General features: G+C 31.9%; 2 protein-coding genes across 5 annotated transcripts in view; one reads left to right on the top strand and one right to left on the bottom strand.

Moving 5' to 3' along the window:
- The window catches only part of LOC126889443 (putative fatty acyl-CoA reductase CG5065), a 268588-nt gene that overhangs the window by 153282 nt on the left and 96405 nt on the right, over nucleotides 1-18901 (top strand). The gene's annotated exons all lie outside the window — the stretch shown is intronic.
- LOC126889445 (putative fatty acyl-CoA reductase CG8306) overlaps nucleotides 1-18901 on the bottom strand; it is an 84254-nt gene that overhangs the window by 60936 nt on the left and 4417 nt on the right. The window contains exons 2-4 of the mRNA XM_050657760.1: nucleotides 11981-12171; nucleotides 9574-9658; nucleotides 3555-3977 (exon numbers count right to left, since the gene is read on the bottom strand). Of these exons, the coding sequence (XP_050513717.1) occupies nucleotides 3555-3977; nucleotides 9574-9658; nucleotides 11981-12166 (694 nt within the window). The 5' untranslated portion in view covers nucleotides 12167-12171. The remainder of the gene's footprint in view (nucleotides 1-3554; nucleotides 3978-9573; nucleotides 9659-11980; nucleotides 12172-18901) is intronic.

Here is an 18901-nt window from a genome sequence, read left to right as displayed (position 1 = left end):
ACTTTATTTTCCACCGACAGTATGGTGCAAATGAAAGGAATAAATTCGTTATTTCGTAAACCGGCGACTTTAAGAAAAAATCCCGAAACAGGTCGATTTTTATTTTTAAGTTATGATATTGTGGCATATATGGTATACTAGTGACATCATCCATCTGGGCGTGATGACGTAATCGATGATTTTTTTTAAATAAGAATAGGGGCCGTGTGCTAGCTCATTTGAAAGGTTCTGCAATTCTCTATTCAGTAATATAAACATTTATATAATTATTTATACAGGGTGTCCTTCTACTTCTATTTTTGTCAAATAATTTAATTTAATAAAAAAAATTTTAGACATCCTGTATAAATAATTATGTAAATGTTTACATTGCTAAATAGAGAATTGAAGAACCTTTCAAATGAGCTACCACACGACCCCTATTCTCATTTAAAAAAATCATCGATTACGTCATCACGCCCAGATGGATGACGTCATTAGTATACCATATATGCCACAATATCATAACTTAAAAATAAAAATCGACCTGTTTCGGGTTTTTTCCTTAATGTCGCCGGTTTACGAAATAACGAATTTATTCCTATCATTTGCACCATACTGTATACACATGCAACGGTGGAAAATAGTGTCGCGCACGCGTGATTAGAAATTAAAAAACAAAGGAGTTTTGAATACTGTATTGCAAAAAACTCTTCGGGATTTCATCAATCGATGTTTAAAGAATATCTACCTACCTTGGCAACATTCAAATTTTAAGTTTTTCACATAGTTATTGAAGGTTAAAAATGGCCGATTTCGCAATTTTTAAATTTTTAATCGCTTATATGTCAAAAACTATCAACTTTAGAGAAAAGTCACTAAAGACCTTTTCTCTTTGGAATGAACCAAAAAACCTAAAAAAAACTTGGTTCCATGCAAAAAAAAATAATTTTAGGAAAAAAACAAAAAAAAACGTTTAAGAAATGTTTGACCCACTTTTGGTCCTGGCAACATGAAAATTTGTTAAAAGGGGTCCTTTTTGAGTAAGATTGTGCAAAATATCCGAATCGGAATATTTTTCCTAGCGGATGCGCAGTGGCTTTCTGAACTAAGTGTTTTTTATAATTTTCTAAAATGAAGACACAAACAATAATTGTTTTGCCAATTATTTAAACAATAATAATTATTTTATTCCATAAGTGATTTCCACACACTATAATTTCAAAATTTCATCCTGCATTATTCATAATACACCATACATGATATGGTTCGTTGAAATCAGATTGTTAAGCAGTTTTTAAAAATATAAAAATATATAGGGTGTTCCATTAAAAATAAAGCTTATGGATTATGTTAGTTTTGTGTGATCACCCTGTACATTCGAATTTAGGTTTAAAAAGCATATATTTATATTTAAAAATGGACGGGTCTAAGCGTTTTTTAAAAAATTTTAAAACAGGGACAGAAATAATTTTATTCCATAAGTGCCTTCCACCATATATAAGGAAGCCAAAACAACAATGAAAGTATATGAAGGAACAAATACAAATAAATAGAGGTGTGAAACAGGGTTACACAATATCACCGAAACATTTTAATCAGGCTCTGTAAGATATTTTTAAAAGACAGTGGCGGCTCGTGGCTTTAGGGACAGGGTTGGCAAGGTTTTGTCTCCTCAGATAGGTATGTCACCTAATTAAAAGGCTTCAATTTCATAAGAGATTTTTGGTTTTTGTTTATTTTTATTTTTTTGGTTTTTTATTTTTTTTTTGTTTTTTTTTTTTGTTTTTTCCTATAAATTTAGAACCTAAACCTGTTTATAAATTAACTCTAGTCTATGTTGTTTCGAAGTAGCAAAATGGGTTATAACATCATTGTAAAATTTATTATTGTTTTGGAGAGATTTGAAAAGTTTTTTATATTGACATTTGAGACAAGCTTGACATTATCTCTTGTTTCATGATGTTTCGACAATACGTTTTGACTCTTTTGAGACAAGAGAAATCCCGTTCATTTGAGGCAGAATTTGCCCACATTTGAGAACAATAATTGATTATTTTCGGGAACAGTTTGTTGTACCTAATGAATTGCAGTAGATATCTATATAAAATTATATATATTTTGTAACTTATCCCACCTTCCGAAAATATTTGAATCAGCATATAAAATTTCATTTTCTTATTTTATTTGATTAAAGAATGATGGATAATTTTTAATGAACTTGTCTAATAGATATTTTGAAAATTCTTTGGCGTAACTTTTAAATTTTGAATCGTCAAAGAGGTAAATGACTTATGACAGTGAGTAAATAAAACGGTGGTGTAATAGTTTTAACTATTGCCTGGAGACCATACAATTCACCGGACATCAAGGCAGCGCCGTCATAAGTTTGCCTTACCAATTTATTTTTAATATCAAAAAATTTTAATCTGTCCTTTAAAACACCAAAAATATATTCTGTCTTATGGCTTCTACTCACGTCTGAAAACCTAAAAACCTCTCATAAATATTAGATGTAACGCGTATCGAAAAACAATTGATAATTGTGAATGACATGTTACCTCTATCGGTAGTTTCGTCTACTTTTACCGAAAAGGATCAAAATGTAACTACTAATTGATTCTTTCATTCTGTGCTGTCTTAGGTACGCCGCTAAATCTCTTCGAGACAGAAAGTAAATTAGAAAATTCCAGATCGTATTTGTTAAACAATTTTATTTGTTCTCTATAATTAACTTGATTTAACGAATGCTCCGATTCATCCTGTTCCCTAAATGGCAATTCCTGGCAACTTAAAAAAAACTACAATATCAATAATTAAAGCGCGCGCCTGGGGTTTCACCCCAGGCGCGCTAGCAAGGTACGTGGCTAGGTACGTGCCTTGCTGCCGTTTGCAGATCACCGATCGGTAGATTGGCATCTGCCGCACTTGCCATTCAAATGAATACGGGGGATGTATAATTGGTTGCCTATCGGCTAATATTCCATAGTTTCTTATTACAAGCAAATCGTCAGTCTGGGGACGGCTTGCCGAAGCGGGCCTATCGCAATCGGGTGCATGACTAGGACTCGCTCAGTCCTATATAGTGCGCACAGTATAGTGCGCACAGCGCACAGGGATCACTTAACGTATCGGATCGATCGAATTCTTTTAAAAACAATGAATAAAATTTAGTCTGTATTATCTCACAGATATTTTTTTATTTCACAGAAACGAATATCATCAACTCTGATTAAATTAAATATTTAAAAAATCTATGTGTCCATAAATATGTGGGTCGGCACTGCCGACCCTGAACAGCCGCCACTGTTAAAAGAGTAGAATGGGAAGAAAAAGCTATAAACATTTGTGGACAACGCTTAAACCATTCGTGGGTTTAAGTGGATGACTGTAGCGACAGACAGAGAAGAATTAAAAAGGATTGGGGAGGCCTATGTCCAAAGATGGACAGAAGAAGACTAACTAGATAGACATCCAGAACCTAATAAGGAGAGCAAAGGATAGAGACAAATTTGCAGAACTCATCGCCAACCTCTATTAGAGACGGCACCTAAAAAGGAAGAAAGTATACTCACCAATAGAAGGACGTACTATTAGAGTAGGAATTTTTCCATTACACATATCGTTAATTACTTGTTCACCCAACTGTTTGGCGTACGTGTATGTGTTGGGCATTGGGCTTATGTATTTTTGTGATAGAACGTTTAAAATTTGCTCGTCGCATTCTTCTGCCAATCTAATAGCTTCTTCCCAGGTACCATGTGAAGGGTACAGTTTTTCTTCAATCAGAGATCGGTCGCAGTTACAGTACGTTGTTGATACATGCACCAACATTGAAATATTTTTTAATTCAAGCGCTAACTGTGCGACTTCTCTCGTTCCTCGAACGTTTAAAAGAATTGCATATTTTAAGAAGTCATCAAAACGTACTGATGCTGCTGAGTGGAATATAATATTGACGTTGTCTATCAACAATTGTCGATCTGATTCGCTCAGTCCTAAAAAACATCAAGACACGTTATTTTATATACATATATTTTCAACACCCCTGTTGCCACATAGTGGTGTAGGGCGACAATACATTATAATACAACACAAAAGCAACTCAATATTAATATCCAACTTAATCTTAAACTTAACTAATATTCTGCTATATATTTACATTATGTGCAAAGACCCATTCCTTCTTATTTCTGGCCAGCGTCCTTGCTTCCATCCAGGTTGTTCCTTGTTTCCCTTTCTTCAAATATGTTTCCTAGGGTTCTATCTCATGTTTGTCGTGGTCTACCTATCTTTTTTCTTTTTTGCCTTTTTGCCTGCCAAATTTCTTTCACCGATTTCAAATTAATCCATTATTTTCTGAAGATGACCCCACCAACTAAGTTGCCTTCTTTCTATATATTCTAAGGTTGACTCTATTTCCAAATCTTCTCTTATTTGAGTGTTTCGTAGTTTATCTCTTTTGGTAACTCCTCGAACTTGTGACGATAATATAATTTTATCGTCTAGAGTACGCCAATGAATTAAGTAAAACGTGTTTTTGTACCGTCTCTGACGATATAAAAGTCGGAACGAAAAGCTTAGTTGATGATTATTCTTGGAGCGTTGATCGAAGAATAATAAACAACGACGAGGTATAAGAGGTGAGTTATCCCGACCATTTTCCGCCGTCGTTTTGGTGTGTTGAACGAATCCGACGGATTTCCTATTAAATAATTGATGGATTCGACCGTTACTTGATGGAAGTTCATTTTATCTCACAATAAAACACTGAAAACTTTTGTTTTCTATACTTCCACAAAATTTATTATTTACAACTATGTGACTACAGCTGTTTCGGCAGAGTGCCTTTCTCAAGTGATATAATTTACAATATGTTTGCCTTTTTAAGTCTCTAAATGAAGAGGTTGAGGAGTGGGGAGCTGTTTGTCTCGAGTTGGTCATTCAGAATTATATCTGTATTTTTCAGTTTATTAATTTCCATAAATTCTAAAAAAGATAGCTTAAGGCCTTTATTTTGGATATCCAGAATTTGAAACTCTTCATTGAAAGAATGATTATGATCTAGAAGGTGAAGTGCGTATGTAGAAGCGTCTGTTTTCCTATTGTTAAAAGCCCTTTTGTGTTCTGCTATCCGTTTGTCAAAAGTTCTGCCAGTTTGACCGATGTACGTTTTCGGACAGTCACGTCACCACAAGTTAGTTTGTACACACCACTCTGTAGTTGCTTTCTCTTTCGGCTTTTATTGTTCTTAATATATTTGCTTAAGTTGTTGTTAGTTCTGAAAGCTGGTATTATTCCTTTCTTTTTTATGTATCTCGCTATTTTTGTTGTTATCTTGCCAGTATATGTGAGAGAGCAGAAGGTACTGGGTTCTTTCTATGGTGGTGGATACACAAGTTTTATACAGTTTTATACAGCTCCGTCATATAAACTTTCAAAAAAACTGTCAGATATATTATTACAGAATACACTAAATTTTCAGCTAAATTCACCGTAAAAAATACACTAGAACTAGTTAATAAAATACAACATTTTCAATTGCCCAACAACTCCAGACTAATTTCATTTGAGGTAAAAAATCTTTTTCCTAGTGTTCCTCCTACAGAAACTTTGGTTTTAGTTAAAAATCTTATAGACCATAATAGTACAAATACGATCATTGCATCTGAAATTTTACACCTCCTTGAAATTTGCATAAATCAAGACTATTTTGAATTCAATAGTCAAATATACACAAACAACAGTGCAGGACTTATTATGGGTAATCCTCTAAGCCCATTACTATCAGATATATTTATGAACCAACTTGAAACAACAATTTCTAAACATCCCGTAAGTATTTAAACAGTTCTTATATTGGTGGAGATACGTGGATGATGTACTAGTATGCTTTACAGGAACTAACAGACAACTTGATCAATTTCTATCATACATTAATTCACTTCATAGTAATATTGAGTTTACAACAGAAACAGAACAGAATAATTCCATAAACTTTCTAGATGTAACCATTACCAGACTACACAACAAACATGAGCTACAAAACGTATATCATAAACCTACCCATACTGACACAACTATACACAATTCATCATCCCATCGTACACAACACAAATTAGCAGCCTACCATAGCAGGATACATAGACTGACAGAAATTCCCATGACAAAAAATAACTTCGAGATAGAACTAAACATCATTAAACAAATATCAGTAAACAACGGCTATAACGAACAAACAGTTAACAAAATTTTAAATCAAAAACTCCATAATAAAGCCCTGAAATTAGTGTATCCACCACCACAGAAAGAACCCAGTACCTTCTGCTCTCACATATACTGGCAAGATAACAACAAAAATAGCCAGATACATAAAAAAGAAAGGAATAATACCAGCTTTCAGAACTAACAACAACTTAAGAAAATATATTAAGAACAATAAAAGCCGAAAGAGAAAGCAACTACAGAGTGGTGTGTACAAACTAACTTGTGGTGACGTGACTGTCCGAAAACGTACATCGGTCAAACTGGCAGAATTTTTGACAAACGGATAGCAGAACACAAAAGGGCTTTCAACAATAGAAAAACAGACACTTCTACATCTTCACCTTCTAGATCATAATCATTCTTTCAATGAAGAGTTTCAAATTCTGCATATCCAAAATAAAGGCCTAAAGCTATCTTTTTTAGAATCTATGGAAATTCATAAACTGAAAAATACAGATATAATTCTGAATGACCAACTCGAGACAAACAGCTCCCCACTCCTCAACCTCTTCATTTAGAGACTTAAAAAGGCAAACACATTGTAAATTATATCACTTGAGAAAGGCACTCTGCCGAAACAGCTGTAGTCACATAGTTGTAAATAATAAATTTTGTGGAAGTATAGAAAACAAAAGTTTTCAGTGTTTTATTGTGAGATTTCCTATTACTTATCCTTATGCGAGCGGTGATCGTATTTCCCAACATGTCTTTTCCGCTGGCGAGCTGAGCGAGCTTTCCTCTCCTTATATGTCCATTTCATATTAATAAATGTAGTTATTCCTCATCCACGCGAACGTCGGTTGTATTCATTCATGTACCAGATATCGTCACATCAATCAGAACCTAATGTTCGATACGTAGGTTATAAATATATTTTATTAACGAAATTAACGAGTAGTAATTAAGACTAATTATCTTATCATTTGTAATGTTTTGATTCTAAATAAATGTCTTAAAAAGCGAACCTTCTGTCTTCGGCTGAATTTTTGTTACCTGGAGCAACAAACGCAACGACTTCGTTACAAACTCGTCTAAGGTATTTCATTTCTGCTGCCTGTATTTTACTCTTCTGTTAGAACCCACGACTCGCAACCATGTAATTTCTCGCAACCATGTAATTTATTCACAATTTATTCATGTTTATAAATTATATCTTATGAAATTTGATGCGACATATTGGATTCGCCATTTTGAATTTTTCAACTTTGACATCAAATCCGTAAACAGCTTAATTAGTCCAGGAAGCGAAGCTTTTCACCTAGCAATTTTTACAGAATGGATCGATTTGCTTGAAAATTTGAGAATAAGTAGTGGATAGTCCAAGGATCAAAATCTATATGATTCTGAAAGGTGCTTTTACCACGGGGGTGGTTTCAACCCCATCGCGGGGGTAGAAATTTTTCTATTAAATTTTGACCGCGAAAGTTGATAAAAACATTCATTCTAAGCCAAAAATGTTCTATACATTTTTTTGATAAAATTAATAGTTTTCGATTTATTCGCTATCGAAAGTATTAGTTTTATATAAAAAAAAATTGATGTTTTTCGATATACTCATTATTACGATTCACTCAATTTTTGCCGTAGAAAAAATTTTTTAAAACTAATTTCTTGGGAATTAAATAACCTATAATTTCATATTTAAACATTTTTTCGTATCTCTGATGCTAATCCTTCTATTCTGAAGAAAATTGCATTTTTACCAAACTACAAAAATTGGTTATTTGCTTTTAACTCCAGTTTTTTTAAAGTAATCATTTTAAGCCAGTCAAACTTCTACAATCTATTAATAATACATAAATAAAAAAGAATGAATAAAGCCAATGACTAAAAACGCCGCTAACTTTGATTATGATTATGATTACTCCCTTTTTTTTTTCAAAAAAATATATTGATTTTTTAACCGTAACTTTTTTATTTTTTATCTTAGAAAGTTCGGTAAAAAATAATTTTGTAGGTTTTTATAAGACCTATAAGACAGTTAATATTAAATCTTTCTAAAATCCTCAGTCGCAAAAAGAAGTGACTTTGAAAGGGTTGATAAAGGAGTTTTTGCATGTTATTACAAGATTTAATTGTCAATAGCTCACTCAATTTTTGCCGTAGAAACAATTTTTGCAAACCAGGTTCTTGGGAATTAAATAAGCTACAATTTCATATTTTCAACATTTCGTATACCTAATGCTAATCTTTTTATTCTGAAGAAAAAGCCTTTTTTTTCCAAACTACAAAAATTCGATGTTCGCTTTTAACTCCATTTTTTTTTAAACTAATCATTCTAAGCCGGTCAAACTTCTAGAACCTATTAATAATATAATACATAAATAAAGAAGACCAAGTAAGGGCAATGACTAATTTTAATTAGGGTAGTGATTAGTGGGTTGCTTCTGATCACTTTTTAGCTGAATAAAATAGAAATTTTTCTTTTCATTGTAAGTCCCTTAATTTTTGAGCTAGAGACTTTTTATTTATTTGTGAAGATAGATATTTTTAAATACTTTAAATTAGTTTAAACAAGTTATCCTCGAAAAATGCATAGTTTTCCCGTCTTTTGACTTTGAAACTACAATATTTAGCATTTGACGAAGAAGAACTAACATATAATAAAGTATAGCTCGATTACTATTGATCTTAAAGAAAATTAAAACAAACGGTTTTGTTTATTGTTTTAAAAGGTACATTTTTGTGAAGTAAAGTTGTTTAGATAAAACGAAATCTTTTGGAGTTATTAGCAAAAAACTCATTAAAAACATTGATTTTTTCGATATAAAACTAACACTTTCGATAGCGAATAAATCGAAAACTATTAATTTTATCAAAAAAATGTATAGAACGTTTTTTACTTAGAATGAATGTTTAAACCAACTTTTGCGGTCAAAATATAATAAAAATTTCCACCCCCGAGATGGGGTGGCAGTCACCCCCATGGTAAAAGCGCCTTTTGGCATCACATAGATTTTGATCCTTGGACTATGCCCTACTTATTTTCAAATTTTCAAGCAAATCGATCCATTCTGTAAAAATTGCGAGGTTTTGTCCTATTTTAAGCTTCATTACTTGGACTAAATCAAAAACTTTGCAGTACTTATTTATGTTCAAATAATCCGAAATATATGAAATTGGGTCCGCCATATTGGATGGGCCATTTTGAATTTTTAAATTTTGACAAAAATTCGTAATCAGCAAAGTTGAAAACCTTATATTATACATTTATATCCAAATTGATATTACATTATTTAGACTTTTGGCCATGTTTTCAGCAATTCGTACCCCTGTAGGTATTTCCGCTTAATTTTGCGGGGCAGTGTAGAAGAAAAACATAGTTACCTAAATTTACACTGCCACAATCTCCACTGATGGGTTTAAGTTTATCCAAAACTTCAGGATTTTCCTGTCTTAGTACGTCGAAGGCCTAAAATATTAAAAAAGATATCGTTAAATTGTTTGCAGGTTGATATTTTGTAACATAATACTTTGTAAATCTGGGTTTAACCCAAATACAGAAAAAACAGAACAAATAAAACAATACCTACATAAAAACCACAAGAAATTTTGCGACTATGTTGGAATAGTGATGAAACCATTAAAGCCCCCAATAAAATATTTATAAGATTACCAGTCGATAAAAAAACGGAGTTTATTAAAGTGGTTACATGCATATTGACAGGACATTAACGACATTTTAGTTCATTCTCAAGGTCTTCATTTATATGAAAATAATTTTAATGTAAGTATTTAATGTCTGTGTTGTCTGCTTAATAGTTTTTTTTTAATAAATTAAGTGTATTTTGAACAAAAAGAAAATACAACTTTTGGTATATTTTGGTAGATGTAAATTACAGATTGAATGATATTTATCTATACAATATTTTTCTGGAAGTCTTTTTACTATAAAATTAAAATAAACTAATCATAATAATTAATATTGATGTTCATAATAGGTAAGTTATCATACTGCCCTTTAAAAAAACCCTCTTCAGTCATTTTAAAAAAAAATTCTTAACAAAAACACTCAAATTTTATTAAATATATATTTTTTTATTATTAACTCCTTTGAGTGCAGCAATCTGCCCATTGGGCATTAAGCCTATGTTATGGTAAAAAAATACAGACATGTAGAGAGTTACTCCAGTGAGTAACCTCTTTACAATTCTAAAACTAAAATGTTATCAGTCTGAATACACTTGAATACATTCAGTTGGTCAAGTCGGACGGCAGTTGCCGTTTTAGTCTACGCACTTCAAAGACGTCCCGCACATTTAATTGTCTGGCAAACGCATTAGGATTAGGATGTACTAGCACTCGTTCACAGTATTTAACACTAAAACGTTGTATGGCTTCTTTTACGGATTCTAGGGGGATGTCGTGTTGAATCACCTCGTTGGATACATAGTATGGCGCATAGACTATGGCACGCAGCACCTTGTTTTGAAATCTCTGTAAGATGTTATTTGTATTGGAGACGCTAGCAGTGCCCCATAGCTGAATCCCATAAGTACATATGGGCTTGAGGATGGACTTGTAGAGTAAAATTTTGTTATCCAAAGATAGTTTGGAACTGCATCCAATGAGCCAATATATATTTCTCAATTTAAGTCCAAGCTGTTTTCGTTTGGTAAAAATATGTTTTTCCAAGTTAGATGGCGGTCCAAGTGCATGCCCAGATATTCAGCGTCCTCGGATTGAGGAATTAGACAATTACCTATCAATATATACAGTGAAGCATGTTTTTCTACGTAGCGTGAATGTTACATGTAGTGATTTAGTTCCATTATATTTGATGCGCCATATTTTCATCCATTGCTGAATTCTATTTAGGTTTGATTGAAGATTCCTTGATGCTGTTGTTGGATCTGTGTGGGATGCCAGGATAGCAGTGTCATCTGCATACGTTGCAACTGTAGTTGTACCAGATGTTGGAATGTCCGCTGTGTATAAAAGATATAGAATTGGGCCGAAAACGCTGCCTTGTGGGATGCCTGAGTGAATAGGATATATCTTAGTGTGTTCGGTGCCGTGCTTCACAAGGAAGTATCTATTTTCTATGTAGGATTTTAAGACCTGGAAGTGAGGATAGGGTAGGAGATTCTTTATTTTATTTTTACCCTATGTGCCATACTTTGTCGAACACCTGAGATATGTCAACGAAAGTAGCAGAACAGTATCTTTTGGCGTTAAAATCCTTGTTTATTTGGTTGACTAGCCTATGCACTTGTTCTATGGTTCCGTGTTTGTCTCGGAAACCGAATTAATGTTCTGGAATTATTTTATGTTCATCTATTATCGTTTTCAACCTTTTTACGTACATTTTTTCAAAGACTTTGCTAATCATAGGCAAAAGGCTTATAGGCCGGTATGAAGATGCATTTTCCGGTCTTTTTCCGGGTTTAGGGATCATATTAAATATATAGTTCACAGCACCTATAAATATAAAGATTTATAAAACTGAGATACACCATAAAATGATTACAACAAGTAAACGAATATCAAACGTAATGAGTTAATGGCGCGAACCTCAAAGATTATAACGATATGACGTCACGGCCAATGAGGGCGGGTTTTGGGCTGCGTGCTCTAATTTGAATTTTCTCTCGATTTTAATCGTCTTTAAATTATGTTCTGTTGTGGTTTATAGCATTTTTTTTTTTTTTCGTTAAAAGTTAAAATGTTATGCAAGTTCCCTATTATCACAAAACATTATTTAACTATCTATAAAACAATATAACATACTTACTGGCAATTGTTTAAGTTTTTCAAGCCTTTGGCGGACTGTGTCGTCCTTTTTAGGTCTTAGCAACAAATATATAGTTCCTATATCTGGACATGATCTTAAAAGCTTCTCAATTAAGGCCTGTCCCATGAACCCCGTCCCTCCGGTGATGAAAACATTATTTCCTTTATAAAGATCAGCTATTGTCATCTTGTCTGAAATAATAAAAAAAAAGATAATTACTTGCTTTTACCAAGCTAGCTGGCCAGACAGACATGGTCCCGTCTATATGAATCAAGAAATGAATAGAATCTGGCCTGCCTCCGGAAACGAAAATATGGCGTCAAGTTGACTTAATCTATACTTTCAAAAAACTTTAGGGAGGCTTTGAATGGCAAACAAGAGATAAGTGAACATCCATAAACTACGTCGTTGAAAAGGGGAGGGGGTCTTTGCTTATTACGACGGTATACGACAGGGGAGAGGGGGCCATGAGTGCACATCCGACGTCGTTTGATGTTCACGAATATAAAAAAATACCCTATTTTAGAATTAAAAAAAATTAGTAGGTATATTACTTTTATCGCATACTTTTCATTTCGTTTTTATCACTCACAGCCTTAATAATATTGCTAGCAGTTTTGTACATAATAGCAAACAATAAAACATTGTTTTATGTATTTAAACAAACGCTTCTATACAGAACAACGTCTGGAAGCAATAAATATTAAACTGTTCATGTATTTACTGAATACTCTGTTTGAAACAATTCTATAAGAATGCATAGAAATAAAATATTATGTTTTATTTAGTTAGTAAATTGTATTTATACTTAATAAAAGAAATGGTATTGAAATCAAAACAAAATAAGTATCAAGATTTCTATGATGCAGTTAAGAAAGCATAGGAACTCCGATAAAAGTATTGTCTTTTGTCTCAATAAAGCTAATTAGTTGTACAGTAAATTGAGAGAAAAAAGTACGCCGATATTAATGAGCTACATAGTAAGTAAATAAACTTTGGTAGCTAACTTTAAAAAATCCAGAAATATCATGGAATTTAAAAAAAATCACTAAAAAGGGTGATCATGAGTTGCAATTGCGACGTCGGTATGAGGGGGGGGGTCAACTGTAAACGACGCTTTACGACGGCAGGGGGAGGGTATTAAAAAGTCCGAAATTTTTACGACGCAATTTATGGATGTTCCCTAATAAGACTAAATGGAGAATAAGTAATCAAGAATATCAGATACGCTTACGCTGTTCTTGCAGAAAATTTATAAGATCTTTATTTCGCATGTGCACATAAATGTAATGCGGTTATAGTTCTACGGCCAGGAAGACATTTTGAAAATTTCATTTTGGCCCGCGCTTAAAAGTTTTTACCCATCCCTGCTATATAAGGTCGAACGTTACCTAGCTGTTTATCGGATAAAAATTATTGGATTTGTAATTTAGTATGTTAACAATTACAAACAACAAGGGGTGCCAGATCTAATATTGTTCTAACTATAATTAATTAATGATTAAAAAATTACGTTTTTATGATTAAAAAAAATCGCCCCGGGCAGATCTTATTTCAGATTATTTGGATGATTCTAAACAAAAAAGGTCTTTTGTAATTTTTCTTTAAAGTTGATCGTCTTGAGCCTTGAAAATCCTCATCTTTCGATATTTTTTCAGTTTTAAATTGTTTATAACTCGAAAACGATCAACTTTAAAGAAAAATTACAAAAGACCTTTTTTGTTTAGAATGATCCAAAAAATCTGAAATAATATCTGCCGGGGTCGAAACTTTTTTTTTTATATATTAAAAACAAGCTGAAAATTCGAGCATTATCATAACGAAAACTTTGTTTATATACGTATTTAAATTCAAAATATAGAAAATTACTATTACGAAAAACTGTTTAGAATTAAAAATTATGTTTTAATGTGCAAGTATATCATTCTAATTTAAATGTTGTGAACTATAAAGATACTTTACTCGAAATTCATATTTTTTTACATACCTCGTATAAAATTAATAAAATTTGATTCATGATGGTTGCATCATAAATCTTAGACCAAGAAGAGATTTTTATGAAGAATAACTTTTCTTCGTCAAATTAAAAATACAAGAGTTATAAATGAAAATGATGTTGGTATCCATAATTTGAGAAAATTCGTCAAATATTTTTTTCCATTAGAAGGATGTAATTTCATATATCAGAACATACTTTTTTATTCCAAACCACATTTTAAATAACAATTTTCCAATATTGTAAAATAAATACACATGATAAAGATACTTTTTACTGATGAACTTTACTTGGATCTACAGACCGAGCGAGTCTCGTAAATTCCACGGCTTTGCGCCACGCTTCACGCAACCGTATTTGCGTACTTGTGTTTCGAGTTGTGTGGTCGTGCGCTGGTCGAGTGGAGTTATAATTTACCAAATTTAAATAATAATCGTTTCTACTGATTCATTATTAATATAGTATATGTATTATTGCTTTCAAAATATACTCAAATTGTATTTTTATAGATTTATTACACATATTATTTTATATAATAATTAAATTCACTATAAAATGTCATTTATATTTTATTAATAGCTAAATAATTTAAAATTTAGTTTGACATTCACGAAGTGTCAAAGTCTGTAAATAATAACATTTGATTTGCTTAACAAATTCAGATTAAAAAAAGTAGCCTACTTCCTAATCAAAGATTTCAGCTGACGACGTTTAGTGCGTGGTAGGAAATAACCGGATTGTGACGTCACATTTTAGATTTTGAGGTCGATTATCTCGAAGACGGTTAGAGATATCGAAATGCCGTTTTCAGATTTGGATTCAGAAGACAAAACTACATAAGAATCAATCGATACATCTGTTCTAAGTATTGCAGGAGCGGCAACGCAATAACACACAGACTTTTGCAAATTTATAAACGAAAAGTTTTCGTTGAAAATTATTTAATTATTAATTAATTATAGTTAGAACAAAATAAGAGCGGGCACTCCTTTTGTTTTTTGTAATCGTAAACATGCTAAATTACATATCCAAAAATTTTTATCCAATAAACAGGTAGGTAAAGTTTGACCTTATTTCGTATATTAGACTATCTGGTTTTAGCCCCAACTCGTGAATTAAAATACATAAAATCGTTATAATCTAAGGAATAAGATTCATCAACGATTAATATTGTTCAATAATTACTCTATCTCTGAATGAACAAATAAACAGATTCTACTATTCTACAGTTAAAATTAAATAGTACTTGGGCCCACGATTTAAAAAAATGATTGCCTCCCGTATGAGACTTTTTTTATTCAGTTATTCATGTCGAGTCGACCAACTTTTCTATTTCGGAAAAAAAATTGTTGGGCAATATTACCAGTAAATTGTAAATATGTTTATAAAACAAGCCTGCAAAAAATTATCATTTATGAATCCATAATATTTACAATTAACTGGTAATGTTTTCCGATATTTTTTTAAAGTTACTCCAGTTGTCGGAAGCCCAAAATTTAGAAACCTCTTAGCCCAGTCGGGATAGCATTTGACCTTGCATTACAAGCTGCCCCAAATTTTATTTTTCTAATCGTTAGGGAGGGTCAATATTAGTATAAATTTAAAATCTCGACTGAATTCCACCCCATCTTGATTTTAAACGAGAACCGTTTTTGCTTAATATCTCCGCCATTTTCAATTTTTCGACAAAAGTGTACAAACTGAAATTGTTGAAAATGCGATTTTCTATAATTTCATCTATTATAATTTTTTTCGTGCGGTCGATATTTTCCGAGTTATGAGGGGAAAATAGTGACAGTTGGAGCATAATTATTGAATTATTGAATTATCTTGTTTATTATTAGTTTTACAACAAATATGTACCTATACAAAAAGAAGAGAATTAAATTTTGTACAATTTTGATGTCGTTCATTTTTTTGATAAAATCAATATTTAAGGTAGTACGTATGCGGTAAAGGCGCGAGCGTAAGATCTGATTGATTTTATAGCAATTGTTTTTGTTCAATATCTCTGCCATTTTCAACTTTTCGACAAAAAGTGTAAGAACTGAAATTGTTGCAATTACGATTTCCTACAAATTTTTCGAGATAACCAGTGGCGGGTCTAGAAGGGGGGGAGGGGAAAATTCCCACCAACAGGGTCCAAAATTAAAAAAAAAATTGTTGAAATATTAAAATATATTAGCTAACATGAAACTTAAAATATCGACAGAAAAATTCAACCAATAAAACCCGCTAGTTAATAAAATTAAGTGAATTTAATGCATATAAGTTATTATTTATGTCTTTTATATAGGTACTTAGTTTGGTTGATGTTTCATTGGAAGTTTCAAAAATTGTATAAAATATAATTCTCTTTATTGTTGTTTATGTATAATTATGTCGTAAAGTTAATAATAAATGAGACAATTCAATAATTATGCTTCTCCTCCGGTTCCACTATTTTCCCCCTAACTCGGAGAATATTGATCGCATAAAAAAATTGTGCAAAAGAAATTGTAGGAAATTGCATTTCCAAAAATTTTCTCTCCCACCATTTTTGTCGAAAGTTGAAAATGGCGGATATATTAAGCAACAACAGTTCTCATTTAAAATCAATATGGCGGCTAATTCAACCGAATTCAGTCGAGATTTTAAATTTACACTACTATTGATCTCTCCTAAAGGATAGAATCAGAAAATTTGGGGCAGCTCGGAAAAAAGATTCAATTCAATAATTACGCTCCCCCCACCACTTTTTACTATTTTCCCATGTAAATCGGAAAATATCAACCGCATGAAAAAAATTGCTAAAAATAAATTGTAGGAAATTATATTTTGAACAATTTTAGTTGAAAATGGCGTAGATATTGAACAAAAACAATTACTATAAAATCAATTAGGTCTTACGCTCGCGCCCTTACCGCATACGTACTACCTTAATTATTAATTTTAGCAAAAAAATGAAAGAGATCAAAATTGTGTAGAATTTAATTCTCTCTATTTTTGTATATGTACATTTTTGTCGTAAAACTAATAATAAACGAAATAATTCAAGAACTATGCTCTAACTGTCAATATTTTCCGCCATAACTCGGAAAATATCGACCGCACAAAAAAATTGTAATAACAGAAATTATAGAAAATCACATTTTTATCAATTTTGGTTCGTTTACTAGTTGTCGAAAATTTGAAAATGGCGTAGATATTGAGAAAAAACGGTTTTAGTTTAAAATCAAGATGGCGGCTAACGCAACGGCGCAATTCAGTCGAGATTTTAAATTTATACTACCATTGATCCTCCCTAAAGATTAGAAAAATAAAATTTGGGGCAGCTCCTTATGCAAGGTTAGGCCTGTTATTCGTCTAACCCGACTATATTATCTATATTTAGGAAAGGCCCCCTCCCGAAAATTTCCCGAAATAGCTAAGTTATCCGACTCAACATGAATAACTGAATAAAAAAAATCCCATGAAGAAGGTAATATGTTTTTAAATGATAGGCCCTAGACCTTGTATTATATATTACAGTTTTTATACTTCAGTTAATCGTTCACTTTTGACTTTTGTAGACGTCAAATACAGTCATCTAAAAAACAGCTCCTGAAAATTACTATTTAAATAGCGAAATAACATATTTTGGGCTTGTAAAACTCGATCTATTACATCCGTAATAGTTTTTTATTGCCAGTGACCAAGAAAAACCTAGAAGTTAATTGTATTTGAATCTATTTTACCCCATTTGGGGTTTCCGTTTGGAGACGTCAATTAGAAGCGACAAAGTGTTCAATTATTAAAAACTTTAAAATTTAATATGGACTATGCAGGGAGACCTCCAGCCTCCAGATAAACCTCCAGATATTAACAGGATGGATCAAGATGATAATATAGAGAAAAGTGACATCAATATAAATAACACATGGGACGGTAAATCAAAAAATAAAGGAGAAACTGTAAGTAATAAATCTGATAATTCTACAGACAATATAAGAGAACATTTCCTATATCAGAGCAGTGACGTAGGACCTTTCCATGCATATATAGAAAATAATACTCCGAACTTTAAAGGTCAGCTTAATGCTATCAAAATTGGCGACATTATACTCTCTAATTTTTCGAATTTAGATAACAAAATTACTAGTATTGATTCAATAGGCAAGAATAGAATTAGAATTAAATTTAAAGATTACCAATCAGCCAATTTTTTAATCAATCAAAAAGCTTGCTCATTGTTTACAAACAACAATTTAGATGTTTACGTTCCGAAGTTTATACTCCATAGACAGGGTATAATTAGGGACATAGATATAGAATTTTCAGAAGAATATATCAAAAATAAAATTAAACAATATGATATGCACTGTAAGTTCGAAGTAGTCTCGGTTAGAAGAATAAATAGAAAGGTAGAGAAACATATCGAAGATAAAACAATAATAGACAAAGTTCCAACAAAATCATGTATTGTTAATTTTAAAGCACAAACTCTTCCTAAATATATCACAATTAATAAAGTGATCAAAGACGTTGAACCCTATGTTCAAAAAGTTCTATTATGTTTCTCTTGTCTCCGTTTTGGACACCTTGGATTTAATTGTAAAGCACGTCCCAGGTGCAACATATGTCATGATTTCCATAATACAAAAGATTGTACAGTAAATGAATATACTCCAACTTGTTTCAGCTGTCAAGGTAATCATCTGACTACACACCTAAGTTCATGTCCTGAATTTTCTAGACAGAAACAAATTAAGAATACGATGTCATCATTAAATCTAAATTTCTTTGATGCATGTAAACAAATTCCGAAAGTTTCATATGCCAATATTGCTGCCAGAAATAGCAGTTCTTCCTTACCAACCAATTCTAATCAGAATATGCAATCTTATCAAGTAATTCCAAATCAACCAGCTTCATCATTAAAGAAATTCTCCTCACAAATGTTCTTC

This window comes from Diabrotica virgifera, chromosome 8, assembly GCF_917563875.1.
Source record: "Diabrotica virgifera virgifera chromosome 8, PGI_DIABVI_V3a".
Classification (NCBI taxonomy): domain Eukaryota; kingdom Metazoa; phylum Arthropoda; class Insecta; order Coleoptera; family Chrysomelidae; genus Diabrotica; species Diabrotica virgifera.
The sequence above is the reverse complement of the archived record's forward strand: the minus strand, read 5'-3'. Positions and strand labels throughout refer to the sequence as shown.